At 54.6% G+C, this 22,899-nt stretch overlaps 10 protein-coding genes and 1 non-coding gene across 11 annotated transcripts; 5 read left to right on the forward strand and 6 right to left on the reverse strand.

Annotated features, from left to right (window-relative positions):
- Window positions 1–403: 403 nt before the first annotated feature.
- On the reverse strand, window positions 404–781 carry BO95DRAFT_458925 (uncharacterized protein; the record flags this gene model as incomplete). Its single annotated transcript, XM_025588604.1, has 1 exon — window positions 404–781. The coding sequence occupies one exon, from the start codon at window positions 779–781 to the stop codon at window positions 404–406; it is 378 nt and encodes a 125-aa protein (XP_025446961.1).
- A 1,749-nt stretch (window positions 782–2,530) lies between these two features.
- Window positions 2,531–2,603, reverse strand: BO95DRAFT_t26. The gene has a single exon. It is a non-coding gene; the product is annotated as a tRNA-Lys (tRNA).
- A 1,512-nt stretch (window positions 2,604–4,115) lies between these two features.
- BO95DRAFT_155196 (Zn(II)2Cys6 transcription factor domain-containing protein) lies at window positions 4,116–5,489 on the forward strand. Its single transcript, XM_025580676.1, has 2 exons — window positions 4,116–4,436; window positions 4,687–5,489. The coding sequence occupies exons 1-2, from the start codon at window positions 4,248–4,250 to the stop codon at window positions 5,107–5,109; spliced, it is 612 nt and encodes a 203-aa protein (XP_025446962.1). The 5' UTR covers window positions 4,116–4,247; the 3' UTR covers window positions 5,110–5,489.
- Window positions 5,490–5,885: 396 nt separating this feature from the next.
- Window positions 5,886–8,820, reverse strand: BO95DRAFT_510538 (uncharacterized protein; the record flags this gene model as incomplete). Its single annotated transcript, XM_025591358.1, has 5 exons — window positions 5,886–6,203; window positions 6,372–7,164; window positions 7,237–7,549; window positions 8,364–8,616; window positions 8,668–8,820. 5 exons carry the CDS (start codon window positions 8,818–8,820, stop codon window positions 5,919–5,921), a joined length of 1,797 nt encoding a protein of 598 aa, XP_025446963.1. The 3' UTR covers window positions 5,886–5,918.
- A 32-nt stretch (window positions 8,821–8,852) lies between these two features.
- Window positions 8,853–9,396, reverse strand: BO95DRAFT_510539 (uncharacterized protein; the record flags this gene model as incomplete). The annotated part of the gene is made up of 3 exons (XM_025591359.1): window positions 8,853–9,103; window positions 9,163–9,262; window positions 9,334–9,396. 3 exons carry the CDS (start codon window positions 9,394–9,396, stop codon window positions 8,853–8,855), a joined length of 414 nt encoding a protein of 137 aa, XP_025446964.1.
- A 227-nt stretch (window positions 9,397–9,623) lies between these two features.
- BO95DRAFT_379433 (putative isopropanol dehydrogenase) lies at window positions 9,624–11,231 on the forward strand. Its single transcript, XM_025583319.1, has one exon. It carries the CDS (start codon window positions 9,913–9,915, stop codon window positions 11,140–11,142), a length of 1,230 nt encoding a protein of 409 aa, XP_025446965.1. The 5' UTR covers window positions 9,624–9,912; the 3' UTR covers window positions 11,143–11,231.
- A 478-nt stretch (window positions 11,232–11,709) lies between these two features.
- On the reverse strand, window positions 11,710–13,442 carry BO95DRAFT_352067 (MFS multidrug transporter; the record flags this gene model as incomplete). The annotated part of the gene is made up of 5 exons (XM_025582112.1): window positions 11,710–12,613; window positions 12,675–13,004; window positions 13,052–13,125; window positions 13,187–13,208; window positions 13,258–13,442. The coding sequence occupies 5 exons, from the start codon at window positions 13,440–13,442 to the stop codon at window positions 11,710–11,712; spliced, it is 1,515 nt and encodes a 504-aa protein (XP_025446966.1).
- A 1,102-nt stretch (window positions 13,443–14,544) lies between these two features.
- Window positions 14,545–15,862, reverse strand: BO95DRAFT_352149 (uncharacterized protein; the record flags this gene model as incomplete). Its single annotated transcript, XM_025582118.1, has 4 exons — window positions 14,545–14,818; window positions 14,878–15,073; window positions 15,144–15,753; window positions 15,803–15,862. Coding segments are annotated over 4 exons (1,140 nt in total), but the record flags the coding sequence as incomplete, so codon positions are not given.
- Window positions 15,863–17,376: 1,514 nt separating this feature from the next.
- Window positions 17,377–18,556, forward strand: BO95DRAFT_403860 (Gfo/Idh/MocA family protein; the record flags this gene model as incomplete). Its single annotated transcript, XM_025583938.1, has 3 exons — window positions 17,377–17,430; window positions 17,482–17,766; window positions 17,828–18,556. 3 exons carry the CDS (start codon window positions 17,377–17,379, stop codon window positions 18,554–18,556), a joined length of 1,068 nt encoding a protein of 355 aa, XP_025446968.1.
- A 391-nt stretch (window positions 18,557–18,947) lies between these two features.
- BO95DRAFT_438281 (NAD(P)H-dependent flavin oxidoreductase) lies at window positions 18,948–20,287 on the forward strand. Its single transcript, XM_025585476.1, has one exon. It carries the CDS (start codon window positions 19,083–19,085, stop codon window positions 20,154–20,156), a length of 1,074 nt encoding a protein of 357 aa, XP_025446969.1. The 5' UTR covers window positions 18,948–19,082; the 3' UTR covers window positions 20,157–20,287.
- A 442-nt stretch (window positions 20,288–20,729) lies between these two features.
- BO95DRAFT_438282 (SDR family oxidoreductase) lies at window positions 20,730–22,719 on the forward strand. Its single transcript, XM_025585477.1, has 5 exons — window positions 20,730–21,229; window positions 21,300–21,582; window positions 21,645–21,828; window positions 21,902–22,161; window positions 22,222–22,719. The coding sequence occupies exons 1-5, from the start codon at window positions 21,129–21,131 to the stop codon at window positions 22,561–22,563; spliced, it is 1,170 nt and encodes a 389-aa protein (XP_025446970.1). The 5' UTR covers window positions 20,730–21,128; the 3' UTR covers window positions 22,564–22,719.
- The last annotated feature ends 180 nt before the right edge of the window (window positions 22,720–22,899 follow it).

Genomic DNA, 22,899 nt, shown 5'->3' on the forward strand with positions numbered 1-22,899 from the left:
TGATGAACATCCAGGAATATCTTCCATGATGCACAGTGCATTATCCTCCAGTGTCTGCGTCTACAATGCATGATGGATCTCACGCCAAGCTGCAAAATAAAGGCCTAGTATGGAGCTAGACCATCCTATGACAACATAACGCTATATCAAGCTATAGAATATGTAAGATAAATTAAGTGTAAAATAGTAAACGCCCAAAGGCACCCCCCAAGGAAATGGAGACCTACCTGGGCTCAATTTTGATTATCGTTTTCTGATAGTTCTTGCTTTCTTTTTCTCTGCATGTTTACCTGTAACCCCTCTTTCAAACCGAGGAGCTACAAACACAAGAATAATACTCACCATCCCTTAACCGCCTACACCCAGCCACAATTGATCGAACTGTGGCCGGGACCAACTCCACTCAAACCTCCAGGGCCATATAAAACCCCCGCATGACATGCGTGTAGGGAAACTGCGAGTACCACTCGAGCTCATTGTCGAAGACGAACTCGACCGCCTCGTGTATCCCCCAGCAGTCCTCGCGGAAGAACCGCACGCGGTCCTCGTAGATGACCAGCGCGCCGCGGCGCCGATGGTCCTGCGGCTCGCGGCTCCAGAAATGCTGGAGCACGCGTTTCGCGAACCCGACCCAGCGGTCTCGGGGGAGATTCGCCTCCTGGAGTAGGAGGGTGTGGACTCGGACCTGACGGGGCGTCTGGGCGGGGTTGTTTTCCATGATGACGTACGGGACGTCTTCGTGCATGCCGAAGATGGGGGGCGCGGCTCCTGTTGCCTCCATTGTCACTGGGTGATTTTGTCGTTGTGTGAGTGGTTAGTTGCTGGATGTTGTTAGTGGAGACTTGGCTTTGTGTCAGGTCTCGTGGGTTGTGGGAAAGATGGGATTCGAGTATAGAGTGTTTCACAGGGCATATTTATAGACATTTCTGTTGAGAATTGCGATGGGTTTGGTCAACTTCTCTGTGGGATATATTCCGGTAGGTTGGGAAGACTAACTCATGTTTGCTGTGGACAAGGCACCACTCAAAGAGTCTTGATGGAGATCTTCACACGACGCTCACAGCGATAAAGATCCGAGAATGGAATTATCCATGATATCAAAGTTAAGGATTCCAGTATTACCAAAGTGGATGAGATGTTTCTATAGATGGATGTATCCTATTGCCGACGAAGTTCGATATGAACAAAGGATTCAGCACACGGACTCATTGTACGGAAGAATTTCACGCCAAATCCCCAGGACAGGAGGAACTAGTCGCCCAAGGCAGTAGTTAGAAGTGCACGGAGACAAAAACATATGCGAGATATTCCGCTTCAACACAAGCAAATAATGACTCTGCTGGGAGACTGGCCATCGAAGACAAAGGTTTGTTTGGGGAAGGATTCTGGTTCCAAGTCTATTGACCGATATGTTTAGCTCGACGACCCTGGAGACAAGGGGAGATTACCAGGAAAGGAAAAAGGCCACTGTCGAACATAGAATGCAAGGACTACATCACAGGAAACGATGCTTTCCCAAGGCTAATATTTCGATCTCGATAGATCTTTAGATCGCCGATTGATCGACTCCAGCTCGTCCTTCGTAGCTTCCCGCAAGCTCATAGCTCTTTAGCAGGCCGCCCGGGGGCCATCGATGCTTTGGCAGTCGTGACCAAAGACTGGCTCCTGTGTGATAGTATCAGATCATCGGAGAAAGACATGGTTGCACAAGAGCTACTGCGACTATATGTAAATTGACAACATGACCTTTAAGAAAGATGAGAACTTCAGGGATAGATTGTCGATGACCTCGAGTGTCGCATAGAGAAAGATGAATTGACCTTCAGTGATAAAGAATGCTACCTAGGGACTCAGAACAGGAACCTGAAAGAGGTGGCAGCTCCGGCTTAGGGCTGCACATCCAACCTAGAAAGGTAATGTAAGTTGTAGTGGTAGTATCGGCAGGACTCGGCTTGCAAGCCGTTGACATTGGAAATGGGCCACACCTCGCGATGAATGACTCACTAGCAATCAAGACAGGCAGGTCTTCAGACACAGGGTGACAGAATGGACTAAAAAGTACCTCCTCCCAGGTTGGGAGAGGATGCTTCGGCGCCCAAACAGAGCAATGCAACATTTCGTAACATTGTCATTGAGCCTAACGAAAAAAGAGGGGGGGAAGGATAGTAGTATTGCCATTGAGATTGAGTGTCCTAAGCACGTGAGGTAGACGTTAGGTGGTGTGAATTCTAGCCCTGACGGGCATCGGGACACCGGAGATGGCCATGCGCTGTGATTTTGGATGTCGGAATATACTTTGTGGCCTGTACTTCCCGATAAGAGGGTTCAACTCCCTGTCTTGTCTGTCATCTGTCAGGACTGCACAAATATATGGGCCAGTGATCAATCGTGACCGAATTGGAGTAGAACGTAATTATGAATAGAGTCAATTGCAGGATTACCTATTGTCGCAGTCGTGCTCAATTAGCAGAGAAAAGGCCCCCCTTGAACACGGGTGTGGAAAAGTGGAAGGAAAAAAAGCAAAAAAGAAAGCCCAACGCGGGGGTTGAACCCGCAACCTTGAGATTAAGAGTCTCACGCTCTGCCGATTGAGCTAGCCGGGCTGATTTGTTGAGGAATACATTCAATTCTGCAAACATATACCAAGTTTTGACGGAAGGCGAAAGACTGGCGCTTGAACCCAAGGATCGATGTCATTCTTGCGTTGACACACTATACATAGCCTTGGGTTCGCTCATGCGGTCGCATATATGTGGAACGGGGTCAGACCGAAGTCGCTTCTCATCCCACTATTTTCCTTAAGCACCTTCTAAGGACGAAGCTGACTCCATGTGACGCCATTCTCCTACACTCTTCGGCAAGACCCCTCTTGCTGGCGCTGGAAATATAATCCTATCTTCTTTCTTGCTGTTGGCAACAACGAGTCCAACCAGGGTTCCGCTCCGGATTTAACATCCTTGGAGCATGATTCGACTAGGCTTGTTCTGCATGTGCCCTTTTCGGCCGAGCAACTGCATGAGAAGACCTCAGCATCGCCTCCTTGCTAGCCCCGGCCCAGCACATCGCCACGGGAAATACTTCTCTTGACTCTTATTGCGTGCCCAAAAGACATGATTAGAGAACGTATTGAAGATTGAGCGGTTTGAATTTTACCCACCCTTCCCCCCCAAGAAAAACGGCCCCTCACCAAGGGGCAAACTACAGAACCGCCTCTCACAGATAAGGGGTATAGTGAAGGGAGGAATGTGAAAGCCATGACGGCAGGGTAAGTCAAAAACACAAAACAAAAGTTAATCCATCGAACAGGGAAACCCGGAAGACTGACTGATCAGCAGGTTAATCCTATGTAGCTGGTTCTGAGTCAAAGAGGTGCATGCATCATGACCGATGGGCCACGGATCTGAGTGAATGAGACCTGAATTGCCGGTTGAGAATCGCCGGCCGAGGCTTCTCGTTCACAAGGGATCAATGCACCTGCTTGAACCCTCACAAGCGCGCAATACCGACACTGAGGACTCGACTGCCTGTTGATCTCTGAAAACGCTGTATATTGCACCAATCCAATGCTGGCAGAGAGCATAGGACGGTGATATCACAGATGACAAACCTTAATCAACCCCAGGGCACTTAACCACAAGCGATCCGGCTATCTTGGACTTTTGGAAGCGCTGTTTCCGATGTTACCGAAGCTCCGGGGGTTGAGTCAATCTTGGGGGGTTTTTTTTTCCTTTTTTTCTTTTTTTTCTTCAAATTTCTCCTTGCGCCTATTAGCAATTCCCGTGGGTATGAGACAAAATTCACAGCTACTGACCCAAAGTCCACCATATTGTCTCACGGGCATTCATTGTCCATTGTCCATTGTCTATAATAGGCAAGGGTGCAGAAGGGGGGGGCAGGCTGAATAGATAAGCTCGAGGCCTTAGGCTCCCCATCGTGCATGGACGACGGTAGATTGTGGATTCTCAGCCTATCAAGAACCTCCGGAAAATGCATCCGCTGAAGGTTTGGGGCGGGCAGGCCTTCCAGAACTTTGCAGCGGCGCCGACGTGTCATAGTTAGCGCATGAGTTTTCATCTCCGGTTTCCCCTAAACCAAAACACTCGCCGCTTATCAACGTTATTGATGGCACTATTACTAGCACTACAACAACCACAACAAAGTACCCATCTACTCCCACCTCCTTTCGACCCTGTATGACCCACCTTTCTTTCTCAGCTCGCCAGTGAGTCCTTGTTGTCCCTGAAGTCATGGCCCAACAAGGATCCGGCTCCACGACCGCCTACCGCCCTCTCGCCCCGAAGCCGACCCTCGTGCCTTCGAAACGGGGGGCTTCCGATCCTCCGGAGCCGCCAGGGCCTTCGAAACCGGGGAATGCCAAGAAGGCAGTCAAACGGTCCCCATCGTCCTGCGTGAAGTGTAGAGAGAAACGCACCAGAGTAAATGCTCCCTTTCCCACCCCGGCTCGAATGTTATTTGTTGGTGCACGATGAGAGAGAGAAGATGAGAACTCCCCGCGAGGAGTTCCTCACTGCAGGCAAAAGCAACTCCCTCCATCCCCCCCCCCCCCCCCAATCCCAATTTCCCCCTGTCTTTCATTATCCTATTAATCGTCTTCATCCCATTCCTTCTCTACTGTTCTAACCAGATCTTCCCCCGGATCCAACGGGGAACTCCACCTTCCAACAGTGTACTGCCTATGAATCCGGGGTCCCATGCACCATGTGCCGGATCCACCAGGTGGAATGCATCCTGCTCCCGCACAGCGACCGGCGCCGGAAGACCACCATGGAGTACATGCGGCAGCAGGCCAGCTACTACCGGGAGTTCCTCGAGCAGTTCATCCGGCTGGCGCGCGCCGACGACCCGGCGCTCATCTTCGCGGCCGTGGAGATCATCCTGGCCAATCATCCCGAGGATGTGACTCGCTCCCTCCTGGATGCCCTGCTCCCGGACGACCGGACGCCCATCCTGCCCGAGGATGAGGAATTGATCAAGCCGATTCGAGAGAGGGAAGCGCAGGCCGCCGCCGCCGCCGCCGCCGGTGGCAGCAGCAGCGGCAGCAAAAGTAAACATGGCGCGGAACCTGGCCTGGAATCAGTACCTGAATAGGATTGATGGGGGGTAAATTTGGGAGGGAGGAGTAGGTGGAGGAGGAGAGCTTCGCTTTCGTTCTAGTCCTCCTCTTTCGATCTCGCCCTACCCTTTGTGAGGGAACTGCCTACGATGGCACCATATACTACACTTGTGTCGCTGTATGCCCTTTTTTGCTGGAAGGGCTTGGGGAGGGAGGTCATCGGTGGAGAAATGGATAGAGGGTAGAACAATGGAGAAAGGACGCGGAGGTAGCAAGAGATGAAGCAAGATGGAATAGCGGCGGAAACAACCGACAGGCAGAATGCACGGAAAGTGGGACTGTGCAACGGAGAGGGAGCTACTTCTTTACTGAATTACTGAATGTGGAGGAGACGCGAGCGGAAAGTGGTGAGGGGGGTTGTGTGTTGATTTCTTGTGAGATCGGCTCAAACAGTTGCTTGCGTATAAACTGGACGCTGAAATGCTGCCTTTATGCTCTTCCGGGAAGAGAGTCTCGTTTCTGCATCGTCGAAGCTTCGACTTGGACTAGATAATCAGATATATAAGCTGCACCTATACCTCTTCTCAAGAAATCCTATTCGAATGCATATTTCAACCTAGGAGATAGTTTGCAAGGCTGTGTGTGGTACATCGGATTTAACAGGAACACCAGAAGCGGTCTGAGAAGGAAAAAAAAAAAGAAACAACACGAGGCATGGCGAGAGAACCAACGCTGGGAGATCAGGGAGGTTTACACAGCAGGATGTAACATGTTTGTTTTTCTTGTTTCTCATCTCCTTTTGCCTTTTTTGGTTTGTTTTTGTTTTCCTTTCCCCCTCCCCTTTTCACACTGCAGTCCCGACCCAGTCATACATCTTCTCATGGAGCAAGACAGTACCCCGGATATACCCGACGAGAGATGGCGCGTTCGAGAAACTGCCCTCCTCCCTCAAGTATTCGTACGTGGTGTCGTCGCTGAAGGCAAGATATCGCAGCTCTTTCCCGGCGCCCTCGCGCAGGGGACCTTCGGCGACGGACAGGAATTCCGAAGTGGGCGCCGAAAAGTCGTCTTTGATGTCGATGTAAAGGACTTGCAGTTTGGGGAGGGAGAGGGCGGACTGGATGGCTTCCTGTGGGTGGTGGGAGAGATGAAATCTTGTCAGTCTGTGCTTTCATGAAAGCTGTAGCTAGTGAGTATCGTCATGAAGGGGAGAATTGAGGAGGTGGGGAGAAGGAGGAGGAGGAGTCAAAGGGCCAAGGGCAAAGGGAGAAGAGCAAAACAAGAGAATTTTTCTCACCAGGTCGACCTTATCTTGTCGGATGCGAAGCTCTTCCAATTGCGGAAACCTCGATGCAATCAGGGTCAGCAACTTTGCGCAGGAGCAGGGTCGGTCCTCGTGGCACGGCAGGCTCAGACCCAGCACCTTCAAGGTGGCACCATGCTGCGTCTCCAGCACCTCCAAGAGCGAGTCACAGGCCACCAGCTGACTGGACGTTTGGCCGCGGATCGGGATGCCATGGAAAGCCTCCAGCCCACTGAAGGCGCGCAGGAATCCGTCGATCGAGTTGTCGAGGATATTGGTGGTGAGTCGCACAGGGCGGAAGTCCGCCTCGAGCCCGGCGTCCCAGAAGTTTCGGACGGTGGTGGCGAGCGAGTTTGGGTCGAGAAAGTCCAGGGTGACGGTGGTGAGTTTGGATGGTCGCAGCATGGCCCAGAAGTCGGCAGGCGTGACCCCTAGGGCAGCGAAGCCGCGCAGGTCTAGCAGGTGGAGTTGCGAGGCCAGATGTGTGGGCCAGCTCTCGAATAGGGTGCTGACGCTGATCCCGGAATTATTATCCGCCCAGATCGTGAGCTCCCGCAGGTTCGTCGCGCTCGCCACCGCCGCTCCCGCCGATCTCATCACCTCCGCGTCGTCCACCTGCACGAGGGAAAGCACCGTCAGGCTCATCGAGAGCTTCATGTTCAGCGGGGGTCGGAAGAAGGGCTTGGGGGTGCAGTCGGTGCCCATGCGCAGCTGGAGAGTCCGGAGCATCGGCCGCAGGACGACATTCGAGACCAGGTACTGGGTTAGGGAGACCTGCATATCCCAACTGTGGGCGTGGGTCACCCGCATCGGTTATCGAAGAGTCCCTCAAGACATGTGGTGCAGCGTGCTCGCTTACACGAATTCCTCCAGGTTCGGCATACGGACTACGCAGCTGCATAGGAGACTGCTAAGCAACCGGGCTGCTGGGGAGAGGATTCTCTTCGGCGCTAGCCAGGAATCGATCGAGGCATACGTCGAATACCAGGTCCCTGACACGATCACTCGCTTGATGAACCCCATTTTGTTGAATTCGGGGTGGGCAAGCGTGTCCAGCTTCATTAGGAGTATGTCGTGGGCATCGATGTGCCCGGGGCTATGCAAGCGGACCGTGTGGTAGAGATAAGGATTGACGAGATCATTGAGCTCTCGCGAGACACGAGCCAGGGCAGCTAGGTCCCCATAAGTCAACTACCACTCATCAGTACTCATCAGCTGTGCCGGGTGGGAAGCATCACTTAGGGCGAATTAGCTCACGTCTGACCATAACTCATCCATAAACAGCCGGAATATGTTTGCCATTGCAACGAAGATATTGTACAGATGGGGTTACGGAGGACAAAAGGTCTAGGACAACAACCTGTGCTGTGAATAGTATCAACATTCAACAAGACTTTTTACACAGTTTAACTACTCAGACTTCATCGTGATGTCATGAATCATCACCTAAACCATATGCACTAGCACCTCCCCTATTCTGACAAATGAGTAATTGTTCATTCACATGTAATACAATGTATCTGCTCCACGTCCCTTGACCGGGAGATTCCCTGGATCCGGCTTCGAAACCTGAATGCAGCACCAGAATAAGAGTATTCAAGGTTTTAAATCCAAACCAGAAGACATGCGTCCACCACCAGTCCTCACAAGGAGGGGAGTTCCAAGACCCAAGGTGAGGTCATGTCGTAACCGAACAACCGACCAACCGAACCCACACAATAAGGCTCGTCCCGGAAATGTTATCAGCGTAGCCTGGGATTGGTTCACCCAGACTTCCAACTCGATTATTCACTTACATAACCATTGGGCCAGCTCCTTTCACAAACCCCACACTGTCTTCATTTGGATCTGGTACAAGTTGATGTAATCATTTATGTAAGGAATTGATGTGTACACAAAGGCCGAACCCAGGAACTGTATGTGTGCATCTAGTGTGCACCCCTGAGCCCAACCGCCCTCAACCCACAGCCCTAAATAAATGCCTACAGAGCCACTCCCTATCCTTCCCAAACCCCGCCTCAACCCTATCGCTGAAGTCCGCTTTGGACCAATTCCGCTCCTCGAAGAACCCATACGTACCCAGCATCTGATACGCCCGCGTTTTGACCGATCCTGGACCCCGTCCGCGAACGATCCCAGAGGCCCCGGGCCAACTCCAGCCATCCATCCAACGCGCGGGATTCGCGGTCCACGCGCGACCATCATCCTCGCCCACCTTGTCCTCCTGCGTCTGGTGCGTCTGCTACATCTGCTGCTGCTGCTTCTGCACTGGCCCGTGCAAAATCCCCACCAAGTCCTTCGAGCTAACCGTGAAATCCGCAAAGTACGCGGGCCGATCGCGAAACCGCCCCGGGTCGCGCAGCACGGCCATCGTCGCGCGGCCCACCATATCGACCCCGGACATGTTGACGCGCTGCGCACCGGACCCGAAGGCCGTCACCATATTCGGATGGTGCGGTCCACCCAGAAGATGCCCTAGGCAATACCCCAATCGAAGAATGGGCCTGTGATGAGGGCTGTCCAGTACGCGGTCGACCCGTTGGCGTGCGGGTGGAAGGTGTCGCTGCTGAAGTCCGGGGTGATGAGGCGCTGGACTGAGGGCGCGGCGAGGGCGGCGCGCACGATGCGCTCCTGGTGGATGGTCGCGCTGGGGTTGAAGGCTTCGACGATGGCGTGCTGGTCGGCGAGAGCCTGCGTGAGCGAGGCAGGGAACTCGTAGTCCACTTCTACCTCCCTGAGGTGGGGGTGAGGTGGGAAGGGCGACGGGGCCGTGGAGGCTTTGGACCGTTGTTGTCGTTATCGGACAGCTGTGACAAAGATATCGGGGCTTCCTGCTTCCATGGAAGCAGGGCTTTGACGATCTCCTGGCCAATTGTGCCGGTGGTCTATTTGATGAAAGTCAGTGGTGGACTAGTAGAGGGTTTAAATCCAAATGTAAGCAAAGATTGTCTCTCACGCCGGGTGCAGTGACGTTGCGAATGCTAGATGTATTTGCTCTTGCCTTTGGTGTCTGGATCATGTCAGGTACTCTCCCAATGCCTGTGACTTATACTGACCATGGGGCAGGAATGCCGTATCATAGATTGGTAAGGTATCTGACAAGATAACTGGACTAATCATCTTACCAATCCAAGCCAGAGCATCTTCCATCTTCCAACGAAGCCCGCCCGCGCCTACATCCGCCCCCGCATCCGCATCCGCATCCGCATCCGCATCCGCACTTGCAGCGGGGCGAACTCGACGACTCACTGCAGTCAGAACCAGGTAGCAACCACCAGACCTCGAGACATCCCCAACCTCACGGACCAGGAGACGGGACACTCACCAGCCGTCCTCAACAGTTCTCCCGAATGCAAATGACCGCGGAAACAACTAGCCCCATACCCCCCGCGACACGGAGATAACGGACTTAACTCTCCCCTTAGAAAGATATAAACATGATGGTGCACCACCAGCATGATCCCACCCACCGAACCCCCTTCACCACCCACAACCTATCCAAACCCCGTACCACAAGAGACAAAAAAGCCCTAACATGTCGACCCTCCAACCCCAAGACCCCAAGCCAGAAACCCACACAGCCCTAACCCTACACGCCCACAACCAACCCCTGACCCTGACCACCGTCCCCCTACCCCACGCAACCACCGGCTCCGCCATCGTGCGCATCCTCGCCGCCTCCATCGTGCCCTACATGGCCGAGATCCTCCGCGGACAGCGGGCAGGCTACGCACTCTCCCTCCCGCTGACCCCGGGCAACAGCGCGATCGGCCGGATCCACGCCACCGGCGACGACGCCGTCGCCCTGCAGCCGGGCCAGCTGGTGTTCATCGACATCACGATCCGGGCGCGCGACGACCCGACCGTCTCGATGCTCGCCGGGGTGCACGGGGGCGGGACGGCCGCGGCGCAGCGGCTGATGGACGGGCCGTGGCGCCACGCGACGTACGCGGAGTACGCGCGGTTTCCGCTGGAGAATCTGTTCGCGCTGGACGAGGGGGCGCTGCTGCAGGAGCAGCGGCGGCAGCAGCAGCAGCAGGGGCAGGGGCAGGGGCTGGGGCAGGGGCTGGGGTACTCCGTTGCCGATCTGTGTTTGTTGTCCGTGTGTCTGGTGCCGTTTGGCGGGCTGGCAGAGGTGGAGGTCAAGCCCGGGGAGGTGGTGATCGTCGGGCCGGCGACGGGGCGGTACGGTGGGGCGGCGGTGGCGGTGGCGCTGGCGATGGGGGCGACGGTGGTGGCGGTAGGGCGGAATCGCGCGGTGCTGGCGGCCATGGAGAGGACGTATGCGCATACGCATCCGGGGAGGCTGCGGACGGTGGTGATGGAGCATGACGGGGATGTGCAGCGGCGCTCCGAGGCGTTGAGGGCGGCGGCGGCGGGGCGGAACTCCCGGGCAGGCGGCGCCGATGTCTATATCGATTTTTCTCCGCCGGCGGCGGATGGGTCGCTTCTGGCGGCGGCAGTGGGGGCGTTGCGGCCGTTTGGCCGGTGTGTCATTATGGGGGGCTCGACGGGGCAGATCAATGTGCCCTATTTGGAGGTAATGTTTAAGTCGCTGCGCTTGCAGGGCCGGTTCATGTATGATCGCCAGCACGTCCTGCGGTTAATCCAGATGGTTGAGTCCGGGCTGCTGCGGCTGGGGGAGGCGATTGGAGTGGACCATGTCGAGGAGTTTGGCCTCGAGTCGGCGACGGAGGCCCTGGAGGCCGCGGCGCGATTGTCCGGCTGGGGGGGTCATGTTGTGCTGAGGCCATGTAGGGATTGAGGGACTCTGGAATTTTGGTACTTGGCTTGAACTATTTTATCATGGTACAAGTGATTGCTCTTGGAGCGATGGGATAAACGAGAGCTGGCTTTGAGATGAGGTTGTGGAGGTGGTAGGCTGATGGCATCGATCTTGCTCAGTGCGAATATGTGGATAATGTCAAAACAACAGTTTGGCTTTACAAAGTTTTCAAGGGACTGAGAGGTGCCCTTCGCACGCCCACTGTATCACAGTAGAACAGTAGAACCCAAAGCCGAGGAAGCTACAGAAATGATCTCTGGCTTTGCGACCAATGATTTTTGTATATTGTACGTTACCTAAACCCACAGACAACAAGCATTATATGACAGCGCAACTAGTGCATACACAAGGCCATTTTTATCGTCATCATAATCGGAAATCAAGAAAAAGTTCCAAGGCGGAGTTATGATCGTTTCTCGTCCTATCGCCACCCGAGCCTTACCCCTAACAGGGAAAAGGAGTCATTCATGTTGGCGGTGGTGCAACTTGCTGGTGCTGTCTCGACAAGCGAAACAAGTCACATTCACCACCAAAGCAAGATTATTCCTAGCGAAAGTCCGAGTCCACCCCGTTCTCCGCATACACCTGCAAGCTATACTTGGCAAAGTTGCTCTTCTTGCGCATCCGCTCCCCGTAGCGCGACAAAAGCGGCGGCACGATGCAGAACAGCGTCGCAACAACAGCCAAAATCGACATCCCAATGTTCGCGCCCAGCCTGTCGAACATGGCACTGCCGAACAGCGGGAAGGTGGCAGAAAGCAGAGACCGAACAATGGAGAGGGCGGCGAATCCGCTGGCGGCGTAGCTGAGATAGGAGTCCGCCATGTACTGCGAGACGACGACCTCCATCTCGTTGAGGCCATAGCCGGTGAAGAACAGAGCGACCACAGGGACGAACCAGTGGATAGCTGCGCCGACTGGGGGGATGGTCCAGGCGAACCACCACAGCGACAGGGCGAGGACGGGGGCGCCGATGTAGATGCCTGTCAGCTTGTGCTCAGGCTTCACCTTCAGGCCCTCCTTCAGGCGTCGCTGTGTGATGCGGTAGTCGAGAATGCGGGTTGCGATGTTGGGGATGAACCCCAAGCCGAGGGCGAGGAAGGGCAGGCTGGAGTCCTCCGTGCTGAAGCCAAAGGCCTCGAAGATGGGTGGAAGAGCCTCGGCGAATAGATAGATGAGGGCTACGCAGACAGAGAACACCATGGTCACGACGAAGACTATCGGCTCGGTGAAGAACAATCGTAACGGGCGAAAGAGTCCCACGTGCGCAAAGGTGCGAAGGTCCGGCATGAAGTCCGGGTTGAGGGCAAGCAGCGAGTCGTTCCCGGTCAACTTGCGCAACGCTTGGACTTCCCGGGCAAGGATCAATGATGGCCGGGACTCTTTGATGCACATGAGCATCGCTGCAAGAACACAGGTCACGATTGCTCCGATGTTGAAGACCCATCTCCTGTAATTTCGGGCGTAAGCGATCGGCGCCAGAGGTAGAACTGGAATTCGAGCTAACATACCATCCGTATCGATAAGTGACATAGGAGCTCATGATGGGACCCGCACTGACCCCGAGACATGCCATGGCAACATAAAAGAGCATCACCCATATGCGATCCTGTGAATTGAACAAGTCCTCGATGCTCCCCGTGATGACTATGGTTGGAATGGCAGACAAGAATCCAGTGACCAAGCGTCCTATCACCAGAGCGCTGGCTGAGGGAACGGCGCCGATCAGAAGACAGAAGACACTATATAAGAGAGCACTCAAGACATAGAGCCGTTTCCGACCAAACGTTTCCGAGTATGGTGGGAAAACCACGCCGCCTAGACCTTGGCCCAGAAGATATCTAAGACATGTCAACACGACGCCAGATGTGGAGAGCATCAAACCCACGTCGAGACATATAAAAACAAAGTGAAGGTCTTTCCGGTGCCTAGCTCGAGCTGTGCGGCTTTTGCAGTTGCGGCCTGTTGACACGTTAGCTGACCGTCCCAAGACAGTCCCGATCATTGTAATGTATTGACTCACCCCTGAAGTACTCATCGCAGTCCTATAAACCTCCATTAGCAGATGCCACGGAGTCGACTAGGTATGCTCACGTGAAGAACTCCAGAAGACCGATCACGGTTATGTCATAGGTCTTGCGTGCTGGGTGCCAGTTGCGTGGATGCTTCCTGTTGGTCTTGCCCCATCGCAGGTGAGCTCCGTCTGGCGTCAGCTCCAACTCATGCTCCGCTGCAAGACGATCTAGGTCAGTATAATCTGCAAGCTTCAGTTCACCCATCGTGAAATCATTGATAGATCTTGGTCATCAACCTGGTTTACTAGGTTGATTTTAAACGCCCGGCACAAGAGCCCTAAACAAGGGATACATACCTCTTACACTGGGCCAAAGGGGTGGTCACTGGTGCCAGGCAGATCAACATTCACCTCTAATCGATAATCGCTAGGAGCCAGCTGCCTAAAGAGATCCGGAAAAGACATCAGAGTGCCGGAGCGTAGCCGACGGACGGACAGCGACCATGCACCAAGTGCCCTGAGCTACCTGAAGTCTTGAAGTTGAGATGCCGGACTGCCGGCTACCATTGGCTCGGGCACTGGGAGTTAGCTCCTCTGCATGTGCATCAAGACGATACTGAGTTGTATACACGCCACGCGACTCACGATCTTGTGCTTGTACACATCAGCATCGTCGCGTCCACGAAGACAAGTGGGTCGCCTGATGATGGCTCGTGGTCACGAAGACCTGGCGCCGGTCGAAAGGGTCATAGCTTCAGCTTTTGTAAGACGGCGCTGGGATCCGGGTACATTAGGCCTGGAATGTGAAAAAGCGAGGTTCAAGTACACGACAATTATAGTTTGCACGACAAAAGCAAGCTTCCAATGCATTCGATGTCGGGGTGATGTCGGAAAATAATTGGGCGTCAGGAAGAAATGATATCATGCTGCCCCTTGGGCGTTTCCCTTTCAGGTATGGGATCATAGCTGAGGATGTAACATGCGACCAGCCAGCGCGCACAACGTGATGATTCAGCCCTTTGGCACGCTTAAACGGCCCCAGCCGGGATTTGTAATGCTGTTCGCAATCTCTGGATGGTTTGATCACCCTGAGACGAAGGGAGGCTGATCCCTATTCTGACTCGTCATCACTTTGAGACGGCAATCCTATAGAATGAGGTATTAGCTAAAAGATTCATAATGCATGGAATAAAGGGTCGAGTGGTTTCGAGAGCGCAGCGCATCCCAGAGAAGGGAAGTCGGACTGACGACGTACTGTAGCTACAGCAGCACAGCACACTCAATGTCGGTGGTTGGGAGAGAGAATGCAGGCCTGAGGCATCACATACACTATTTCCCAGCGGGCGGTCACCAAGGCGGCATTCGATTTATCCGTCCATGGAGCGCCATCGCTGTTTTAGTCGCTCATGCCGCTTTTGCATCGGCCATGCGTTTAATTCTTGAGCTCGATGGATGATTTCTGTCACCAAAGCATCTCGTTCTTCAGCCTCCGTGAAGTACTCCCCGTATAAAGTCACAGCAATGACACCATTGACCAGAGCCGGTTTGCAATCGATGTGATTCAAAGCAATGCCACAGATCTTCAAAACCATGGAGCGGACTAGGGATTCCGTCCTGCGATGTGCCGCCCGGTTTGCGTTCCTTGTATTGTCAACAAATTCGCAAGCGACTATGCGGTTGGTGATACGGGGTAGGCTCACTCAAGGTGCGGACTCTCGGCAGTCAAAATCATTCTAGATAGCTCCAGGTGCTGGCTGGCCGTTACCTGATCCTCAGAGCTATACCAGATGGTTGGAAAAATCCTGCCCTGCAGCTTCTCCGCTTGCTTTTCGAGGATAGGCACGAGTTCGCTTCGACACGCGTCCACCAGTTGCCGCTCACACCGCACAAGCCGCTCTACACGAATCAGCTATGCTCGTTCCTCTGGTTTTTTTGTTTTTTTTTTTCAGGTGACAGTAAGACAAACCCCATTCATCGATCGATCGGTCTTCCCAGAACCACTTCGTGACCTCGCTAGCGAGCATGATGAACTTATTTGCGACCGATGCTCTCCTCCAGTCCTGGGGTTGGAACTGCATGATCGGTGCACGTTGTCTCGTTAGCGCGTAGTATACCTCCTGTCTGATGGCGATCCAGTATGCTGCCGTCGCCAGCGACTGTTCAAGGCGATGTGACATCATGGACTCGATGATTGTCTGAGTGATGGCTAGAAAGTTGACTCGGTTCTTGGCGGCAGTCTCCGCAGGCCCGTCGTCGTCCATGTCTTCCTCCATCTCCTCATACTGGCGAAGGATGACTGCAGCGACCATAATATTTTCTTGATTGATTGGGTCCGATACGTCGGGAAACTTGACAAGGTCGGGTATACACTTAAGTGTGTATTCAACCGCGGTGGCATCTTCCATACCGGAGAGTAATTGTCCATGGTACACGAATCCCCGCGGGGTTTTGTACTGGGGAAGGCGTACGAGATGCCGTGCCGACACAGCAAAAATAGCGTTTCGCAGGGTCGAGCAGTGCCGTGCTCGCCGAGGGACTTCCAATCGAAAGTGCCTGAGATGATCGCAATGATCGAACTGCGCTGTGTCAGGGGTTGATCATCGATGCAAATGGAGCTCAACATACCCAGGGCGAAATCTCCTCAATGAAGTATCGAAGTAGACAAGCTTCTTGCAGGGATGCTTGGTGTGCGAAATAGCTTGGTGACGCCTCGCTATGCCTGCGTTTGAGTTCACTCGAAGGACTTGATATAGATGCGGATCCACGAACTCTTTGGCGAGCCTGGCCAGCCAGGGCTGAACGCGCGTCGGATGATCCCGTGCTTTCTTGCAAGTGCCCTGAGCTTAAGCGTTGCAGCGTGGTATCCCCTTGCGTCGCGAGAAAATGCCCCCTGTTCACTTCACTTTGACCAACCTGAGTTGTTGATTGTGAACGAGGAGAGCTCGAAGATGACGAGGCAGTTTGTATCCATGCTCCTCCACTAGTCTCCGCCGGGGACGAAAGAACCCCGTAATTTTCCACATAAGCATCCTGAACCAGGTGGGCTGGAGGAGCCAACACGCCATCGGAGGTCTGCTGCTGGCTCAAGGGTGGCTTCCACCGCTTGGGCTCACTGCTCACCCAAGCCTGGTTTCCCAAAAAGCTGGCGTCCAAGCCTGCCGTAGATCCCTGCCGAAACGGCGACTTGGGTTGGACCGGCTGGCAGGTCCAGCCCTTCGTTTTGCATCGCGTACAAACTGGACGTAGCCTATCACCTAAAGTCTCGCACAGGAGTAGAGTTAGCGTAGAGAGTCTGAAAGATTCTGAGAAAGATTGATTCGCCTGTGAATCACTCACAGCGCACGTGCTTTTCTGGATGGTTGGTTTGGTCGCTGGATTAGCAAGAGCGCCTGGCTGAATCAATATAGAGGCCAAGACATACCTCGACAGTTGAAGCATGGAGTCCGACCATTCGATGCCGTGTCTGTGACTGACATCGTGTTGGTAGGTGAATGTGATGAAGTTTTGATTTGTTGTGGAACTGAGTCGACGGCGGCGGTTGCTCTTTGCAGTCAATGGGAAAGCGGGGAGCTTAACCCCGCACTCCAGTTCCCCACATCCGGAGGTCTCACTTGGGAGTATTTTCAACGACCTTTTCGAACGATGCTCGTGTGGCAATACTCAATGTCCTTCCGTTCGTCAACGGAGAAAAAAGCACTACAGGATAAATTCGCCTTTGATACGACCACAACACAAGAGAAGGGCAATAGTATCTGGATAGTAGGATCATGGTGTGTGCAACGCCTGCCAACAGGAGCTTAATGATCTCCCCATCTGAGCTTTTCTTTGGACGACTGTCTAAATTAAGCACAGTGATGCAAGTAATTGCTTCCGAACACCGAGCCCTGCAAGTTGATACCCCTGTTTAGTAAAGTCGCGCGAGCGCCGACGCCGCGATGAAAATATATTGCCCGTTTGGGCAAGTAGCGGCGGACGGGTTCCGGGGACACGGCGGCGCCCGGCGTGGACTCAGAATTACCTGATACGGCAGGTGCCGGCGCCCTCGGGCCTGGTTTCAATCTATACAATATTAAACTCATGCTTCGAGAGTACCTGATCAAAGCTATAAAAAGAGCGAAGTCTTCTCACGAGGTTCGTATCGTCCTTCTTCGTCCTCAACACACTCTCTAACCGCTTCTATCCCACGAAATCTTCCCAACATGACCCGAACACAGAACCCTCTCAAGATTGCAGTTGTCGGCCTTGGTCGCATGGTATGAATTGATTCCATCACCTGAACGATACGACTGCTCACTCCAGCCCAGGGCAAACGCCATGTCCACACACTGCTGTATCGTGTACCCCACGCCCAGGTGGTGGGGGTATGCAGCTCCGACGCGAGCGAGGTCAAGTGGGCCCAGAACAACCAAGAGTACACCGATTTCGGCATCACCGTCTACGACGACTACGACCAGATGCTGGAGCACCCGGGCTTACAAGCAGTCTGGATCTCCAGCAGCACAGACGTCCACGCCAGCCAATCTCTGGCGGCGATCGCGAAGGACCTACACGTCCTCTGCGAAAAGCCACTCAGCACCGATCTTGCGGAGGTACAACATACCTACCCCTCCCCTTCACACATCCCGTGACTAACCAGAACATCGCAATCAGGCGCAATCCGTCGTCGACGCCGCCCGAGCCAAGCCCTCGCTGAAGGTGATGGCGGGCTTCTCCCGCCGGTTCGACGCCTCCTACCGCGACGCCAGCGCCAAGATCTACGAGCAGGGCGCCATCGGGACCCCGTTCCTGGTCCGCTCCAACACGTGCGACCTCCGCGACGAGACGGGCTTCTTCGTGCGGTACGCGGCCCGCAACGGCGGCATCTTCGTCGACTGCGCCATCCACGACATCGACCTCTCCCTCTGGTTCCTGGGGAACCCGACCCCCAAGGCGTGCTGGGCGGCCGGCACCCTGCAGCATCACCCGGAGCTCCGGGAGCTGTCCGACGTGGACAACGCGGTCGGGGTGGTGGAGTTCTGGGGCGGCAAGATCGCCTACTTCTACTGCTCGCGGACGCAGGCCCACGGCCACGACGTCTGCACGGAGATCACGGGCACGGAGGGCAAGCTGATGGTCAACGTGGTGCCGCGGCAGAATAACGTGGTGCTGGCGGATAAGCTGGGGATGCGCCACGAGGTGCAGCCGGAGTACTGGGAGCGGTTCGAGCATGCGTTCGCGCTGGAGGCGAATGAGTTTATTGCGGCCGTGCGCGAGGATCGCGAGGTGCCGCTGCCGCTGGAGGCGGGCATGAAGGTCATGCTGATCGGGCAGGCGCTGCAGCATGCTTTGTTGTCTGGGGAGGTGGTGCGATTTGATGAGAGTGGGGAGCGGTTGAACTAGCCTGGGGACTTGGAGCGGTTTTCTGTAGAGAAGATGTGGCATGGTTTTGCAATATAACTTTTGACTTGTTCCTCAATGACTGGCCTGTTCTGCGGGGCGCGTTCCAGTCTGATTCTTAAGCTACCTGATCCTCCTCGTATTAATTGGTTGTCTTATAGACCAGCATGATCAGAGCCTGAGTATCAACACGGCACCACTACATAAGCAGTCTTGTTTTGTTGAGCTGTGCGAAATGTCATCAGAGCGAGTCGTTGCCTGAGGCAGGAAACCAGACGGTGACAGATCGGTGTTTGCTGGGCTGAGACCGCGGCATCTCGGGGAATGCTTTGCAACGATAAATTGTGGTGCTATCGGCTGTATTTCCGGGTACCGACTCACACTTACCACTCACCGTCACCCGGCGAGTTGGCTATACCCAGTACTAGCTATAAAGCATAAGCATACCCCACCTACTCAGTACCATAAAACTAGCCTCCGCCTCGCACCATCTTGCCATCACCCACCATCACCCCCCACCACCAGCAAAATGTCCACCACAAAACTAGCCCAGGCCTTCCCCTGGCTCCAGTCCCCAATCATCATCAACGCCCCAATGAGCGGCTTCGCCACAAGCTCGCTCGCGATCGCCGTCACCCGCGCCGGAGGCCTAGGATACATCGGGTTCCTGTCCTCCCTCCCAGAACTAGAAACACACCTACAGAACGCGAGACAAAGTCTACCTCCTCCGCCTGATACAGACATCCTGCCGATCGGACTGGGGATCATCGTGGCCGTGACCTCCCCATCGGCAGTCACCGCGCTGGTCGCCGAGTACAAGCCCGCGGTCGTGTGGCTGTCCTTCGGCGCGCCCGCCGACTTCGCCGCATGGACCGCGATGATCCGCACCGCGTCGCCGCACACCCACGTCTGGATCCAGATCGGCAGCGTCACGGCGGCGGTCGAGGCGGCGCGGGCGTGCCGCCCGGACGCGCTGGTCATCCAGGGGTCCGATGCGGGCGGGCACGGCCATGCGCGCGGCGCCAGTCTGATCACCCTGCTGCCGGAGGTGGCGGATGCACTGCGGGCGCTTGCGTTAAGCGACGAGGACGACGAGGAGGACGACCGGCCAGTCGGCAAGATCCCGCTGATTGCGGCGGGCGGGATCGTGGACGGCCGCGGCGCCGCGGCTGCGATGGTGCTGGGCGCGGCGGGGGTGGTCATGGGCACGCGGTTCCTGGCCGCGGAGGAGGCGGTCGTCCCCGCGCAGTACCGCGAGGAGCTGTTTCGGGCGTCGGACGGCGGGGAGGCGACCGCTCGGTCGCGGGTGTTTGATGAGATGTGGGGCCCCACTTTCTGGCCGCAGATGTACGATGGTCGGAGTTTGACGAATCGGTGGTATGAGATGGAGCAGCAGGGGGTCGGGATCGAGGTAATTCGGGCGGAGCTGCAGCGGGATCTTGGTCGGCTGCGGGAGACGGAGGGCGCCTTTCGGGATACGAAGAGCCTCTGGGCTGGGTCGGGGGTGGGGCTGGTCAAGAATATCCAGAAGGCGGCTGAGATCGTGGAGGAGGTTAGGGAGGATGCAAAGAAGAGATTGCAGGCGGGTAGTGCTTTGCTCTAAGCATGGAGGTTATACTTATTTCTCGGGTTGGCCAGTTATTTGCATTGTTGGTTTCCAGGCATTGTTTGAATATGTTATGTTGCCTAGTGGCGGATGCTGTTCGATGCCCAACTCTAGCTACAGTCAATGACACCAAATTGTGCTTCAGAACACCAAGTCTACCTGGAAGATATTGCCAGCTATTCTCTCTATCTCTCAACGCAAAGCTTCAACCTCAACGCAGACACACGAAGACATATAACCGTTAGTACCTGATATGACCTCTATTTACCTCCACTCGTTCATCCAAAGAGGAGCTCTCTCTGAACATAAGCTTAAACTCACTATGCGTGCCTTGCCGAGTATGAGGAGGATTCACTTTTTCCCTACATGGGGAAGTCACAATCGCTCTAATCCTCACGTTTGAAGAAAAGTGAAGGAATTCTTCATCGACCATTCAGCGCCTGCATTTGTTTCAGTATATGCATCAAAGGTGGCCTGCATTGCGTGACCCAGATGACAAGCCCGCTAGATATCTTGGCAGGCAATTCCGCCGACCGCAATCATCCAGATACAACAGACAAGCACCCTGACCCTGAACACCTCCTAACAACTCCTGGCGATAATAACCCAAGTACCAGACAAATTCACCTCATGCTAAGCACTCTCCAACTTAATTTGAATCCGATCCCATCTTACCTTCCACTTATCCTCATAACAAGCTCACATCTAGCATTTCCGTGAATTCCGTGAATTCCGGGACCCTGCAGGACAAACCGACCAACCTAAGCAAAACATGGCAAGGATCGACTTTCTTCTCGCAAAATAAACTACAACAATCCGGGTAAATCGGGATACTGAGCAAGGCTCCACTGAAGCTACCAGGTAGTTTCAAGTCAACTTCAAAACATAAAAGCCAGATCTCAGCACCCATCACACCCATCCATCACCCATTTCCACGAAACCTCCTCCCCAAACCAACACCAATCTACTATGACCCTCCAACCCCCCAAAGTCGCCTTTGTAACCGGCGCCAACGGCATCAGCGGCTACGCCATCGTCGAGCATCTAATCCGACAACCCAAAGAAGAATGGTGCACCCCCCCGAGCCAAAACCACACACTCCTCTCAGCTCTACATCAAAGCTAAAGCAATCCTAAACAGGTCCCGAATCATCGTCTCATCCCGACGTCCCCTCCCAGTCCCATGGATCGATCCCTGCGTGGAATTCGTGGCAGCCGACTTCCTGCAACCAGTCGAGAAAATCATCGCGGAGCTGCAAGACATCTGCGCCCCGGTCACGCACGCATACTTCACCTCGTACGTGCACGACGATGATTTCCGCGTCCTCAAGGACAAGAATGTCCCGCTGTTCCGCAACTTCCTGGATGCAGTGGATGCAGTCTGTCCGGCGCTGCAGCGCGTGAGTCTGCAGACCGGCGGCAAGGTGCGCATCTTTTTCTCCCTCCCGTTGCTGACAGCCCCTCCGGGATGCTAACGCGAACGCAGTACTACGGCGTCCACCTGGGCCCCGTCAAAGTGCCGCTGGAGGAGTCTTTCTCGCGGTACGAGGACCAGGGGTACAACTTCTACTACAACCAGGAGGATTACCTCCGGGAGGTGCAGGGCCGGCGCGGGAGCTGGTCGTATAACATCATCCGGCCGAACGCCATTAATGGTTATGCTCCGCATGGTGAGGGGTTTCCCACATACACTTACTGAGGTAGAGAAAAGAGGAAGCGGGTGGTGGCTAATGAAGCATCCAGCGAACGGCATGTCCGAGGCCCTCACCGTCGCGATCTACATGCTGATCTGCCGCGAGCTCGGTCAGCCGGCCACCTTTCCGGGCAACGAGTACTTCTGGAACTCGATCGATGATAACTCCTACGCCCCGAGTCTGGCCGACCTCACCGTGTGGGCGTCGACGCACGACCACTGCAAGGATGAGGTGTTCAACCATGTCAACGGCGATGTCTTTGTCTGGAAGCACATGTGGCAGGATGTGGCCGAGTATTTCGGGGTGGAGGTGCGTTGTCTTCCATTGCGAAAAACGAAAAGCTAGGTGGAAAAACTGACAATTCTGTAGGCACCGGAGCCGAACTTCGAAAAAGCGTCAGGGCAGGCCAAAACCCTCAGTAATGAGATTGACATGGTGGAATGGGCGAAAGACAAACAAGAGGTCTGGGAGCGGGTCGTGCAGAAGTATGGAGGCAAGCTGGAGGCTTTTGGCTGGGGCACCTGGGGTTTCTTCAACTGGGCGACCGGGAAATCCTGGCTGACCATCTCTTCCATCAACAAGGCGAGGAAGATGGGTTGGACGCGACACGACAAGACGTTCGATACCTGGATTGGGACGTTCCGGTCATTCGAGAATGCCGGAGTTCTACCTCCGCACAGGGCTTTGACCGGAGGAAGGAATCGGGCATAGTGGTCTGAGCCCCGGGATAGCTGGACAAATGATCCAACACGGTAGCTCCATTCAGGAGAGATGCTATTTTGGTTGACCGTTGAATGTTCAACAATCAAATGCCATGTGTTGGCGCTTGAAGCTTCAAGTCTGGTAACATTCCTTGTGGTGGTGCGGGGACTGCGTAGAAGAACAACGACGCGCCCCCCCTGAATATCGATAGGCCAATTAAGGGTGTGACTTCGCTCAAGGGCAAGTAGATTCAATCGAGATTTGTCAAGGAAGTAGAAGAGGTGTCTATAAGAACTTCAAGGTTCCTTCGCATACCTCCAGCCTCCTCCAAAAAGTCACGCCAAG

This window comes from Aspergillus brunneoviolaceus (assembly GCF_003184695.1).
Source record: "Aspergillus brunneoviolaceus CBS 621.78 unplaced genomic scaffold BO95scaffold_4, whole genome shotgun sequence".
Lineage (NCBI taxonomy): Eukaryota > Fungi > Ascomycota > Eurotiomycetes > Eurotiales > Aspergillaceae > Aspergillus > Aspergillus brunneoviolaceus.

Bases quoted from the DNA above. Each gene is read 5' to 3' on its own strand.
- BO95DRAFT_438281 (XM_025585476.1), top strand. From the start codon at position 19,083: ATGTCCACCACAAAACTAGCCCAGGCCTTCCCCTGGCTCCAGTCCCCA.
- BO95DRAFT_438282 (XM_025585477.1), top strand. From the start codon at position 21,129: ATGACCCTCCAACCCCCCAAAGTCGCCTTTGTAACCGGCGCCAACGGC. The intron at 21,829-21,901 runs GTGAGGGGTTTC...TGAAGCATCCAG, and splicing joins TAATGGTTATGCTCCGCATG to CGAACGGCATGTCCGAGGCC. The intron at 22,162-22,221 runs GTGCGTTGTCTT...ACAATTCTGTAG, and splicing joins CCGAGTATTTCGGGGTGGAG to GCACCGGAGCCGAACTTCGA.
- BO95DRAFT_155196 (XM_025580676.1), top strand. From the start codon at position 4,248: ATGGCCCAACAAGGATCCGGCTCCACGACCGCCTACCGCCCTCTCGCC. The intron at 4,437-4,686 runs GTAAATGCTCCC...ACCTTCCAACAG, and splicing joins GTAGAGAGAAACGCACCAGA to TGTACTGCCTATGAATCCGG.
- BO95DRAFT_379433 (XM_025583319.1), top strand. From the start codon at position 9,913: ATGTCGACCCTCCAACCCCAAGACCCCAAGCCAGAAACCCACACAGCC.